At 39.1% G+C, this 1,925-nt stretch overlaps 1 protein-coding gene across 1 annotated transcript in view; it reads right to left on the bottom strand.

Moving 5' to 3' along the window:
* DCP2 (decapping mRNA 2) overlaps nt 1-1,719 on the bottom strand; it is an 11,771-nt gene extending 10,052 nt beyond the window's left edge. The window contains exon 1 of the mRNA XM_009865715.1: nt 1,570-1,719. Coding sequence (XP_009864017.1) covers nt 1,570-1,624 — 55 coding nt within the window. The 5' untranslated portion in view covers nt 1,625-1,719. The remainder of the gene's footprint in view (nt 1-1,569) is intronic.
* Nucleotides 1,720-1,925: the final 206 nt, after the last annotated feature.

Raw genomic sequence — 1,925 nt, 5'->3', positions numbered from 1 at the left:
GTCTCCCCTTGGGCAGTTCGTGATGAATTGCCCTTCGTGGGATGACTCACGCCGGAGAAGAGAGCGTGAAGCTTGTCTCCCGTGAGAGGGACCCCACAATGGCCCTGGGGAAGAGTGAAGAGTCCTCCTCCGGAGTGAGGAAGCGGTGGAACCATCGTCGGATGAACTGATCGTAACCCCCATTCCCTGTGCTGGACGCGGGGAGAAGGTGAATAAACTGGGACTGATGTTGAGCCCAGGAAGAAGGGAGAGATGGGAGAAAGGTGTTTTTCTTTTATGATCTGTCTTTTTCTTATTTCTCTCCACTCTTCTCCAATTTATTCCTTTAATAAATTCAATTAATTTCCCCAAAATCAAGTCTGTTTTGCCCAGAATAGTAGATGCAGGTGATTTTTCCTGTCATCCCAAACAATGGGCCCTTTGATATATTTTTGTCATCTTGTCTAGCAAAGAAGGGAGGTGATAGGGCGGCTGTGTGGGCACCTGGCTGCCAGTCAGGGTCAAACCACAACAAGTATTAATAATGTATTACATATAAAACTATACTACCACTAAAAAACATGCCATTGCATACTACATAAAAAAACGACATTGCAGCAGAACTGGCAAGTGTGAGCTGCAGATGGACAGACATAACGAACAAGTAACATCTATTGCATTGTATTTTAACTCCACTGCCTGCAATTATAAGAAGAGGTCTGTTGGCCTGAAAATACATTTATAATTAAAACTATACATAAAATAAATAAAAAATAACTGCATAAAGTCAAGCAACATAAAATTATCATATTTTTACAATTTATCGTTAAAATAAAAGCTGTAGTGTTTCTAAGTAAATCTCTGTTATCAAACTAACAGAGAAGTATGTTCTTGCAGGGAAAACAGGGATGACAATAGGTACTTTGGGTAGTGAAAACACGGATAATATTAGCATGAAAATTAGAAGCAATACTCCATTTCCACAGCAAGAATCAATGGGAAGAAGTTAAAATTAAAACATTTGCTGATTAAAGCCATGAGTTTTCTCCAGCAAGGACTAGACAGTGTATGTTCCAGTAGCCCTCTAAGCAATAAAAAAACCCAGAGGCCAGTTGTGTGAATTCAGTAAAAGTGCATCCAATTCCTTATGAACAAAACTCTTTCCAGAAGCAAGTCAGTAATTCAAATAAATACATACTGCTGACCATGCGTGAACACATACCACCCTCAGTTATATTTACATTTATGTCACTACTTACTTGGAAAGGGATTAAATTAAGGGGACAAAACACCAGGAAGAGCTCCAACAACTCACATTTGAAACCCACCTAGCTTGTCAGAATCCGCAAAGATCAGAAATTATCTGTTTTCCATAGCTGTTTAGCAGTCTGAGAAGTATCTCTTTAGTGGATGCCACCAAACTATGGAAGCAATGAACAGATAAAAACATCTTATACCTGGCAATACTAACTTTTAACCACTAACACATGAACTGACACTTTCCTGCTGCAAGTATGAATTTCATTAGTAATATTAAGTTTGCACTTTATCCACTGAGACAGGAAACAATCACAGTAACAAAAAGGATATCAGCTTTAGCAAAGTCTCTTATCCCACACTGAGGTAATCCTGGTGTGTTTTGCATGTAGAAATCCAAGTAAAACCAATGGGCAAGTTCGATCTGAAAACACAGTCTGATTGCATTGTCTCTCTCTTCACTTGGAATGTGCAAAATAAATCGGCTGCCAGGAAAGAAAGAGGAGAAAGATTAGACAAATCTATCAATTTAAATCAATCTAACAACAGAAATGCATTGCAACAGTGGAATTCCTGATCAATTAGCACAGAACAACAGACCACCAGGTGGACCACGAGATCTTCCTGGTGGTCTGGACAGCAAAAGGTTTTCACATCAAAGTAAAACCAACTTTTAAAGTCAAGAACAA

Source organism: Apaloderma vittatum, unplaced genomic scaffold (genome assembly GCF_000703405.1).
Source record: "Apaloderma vittatum isolate BGI_N311 unplaced genomic scaffold, ASM70340v1 scaffold4593, whole genome shotgun sequence".
Lineage (NCBI taxonomy): Eukaryota > Metazoa > Chordata > Aves > Trogoniformes > Trogonidae > Apaloderma > Apaloderma vittatum.
This window is presented reverse-complemented; position numbering and strand designations above follow the sequence as displayed.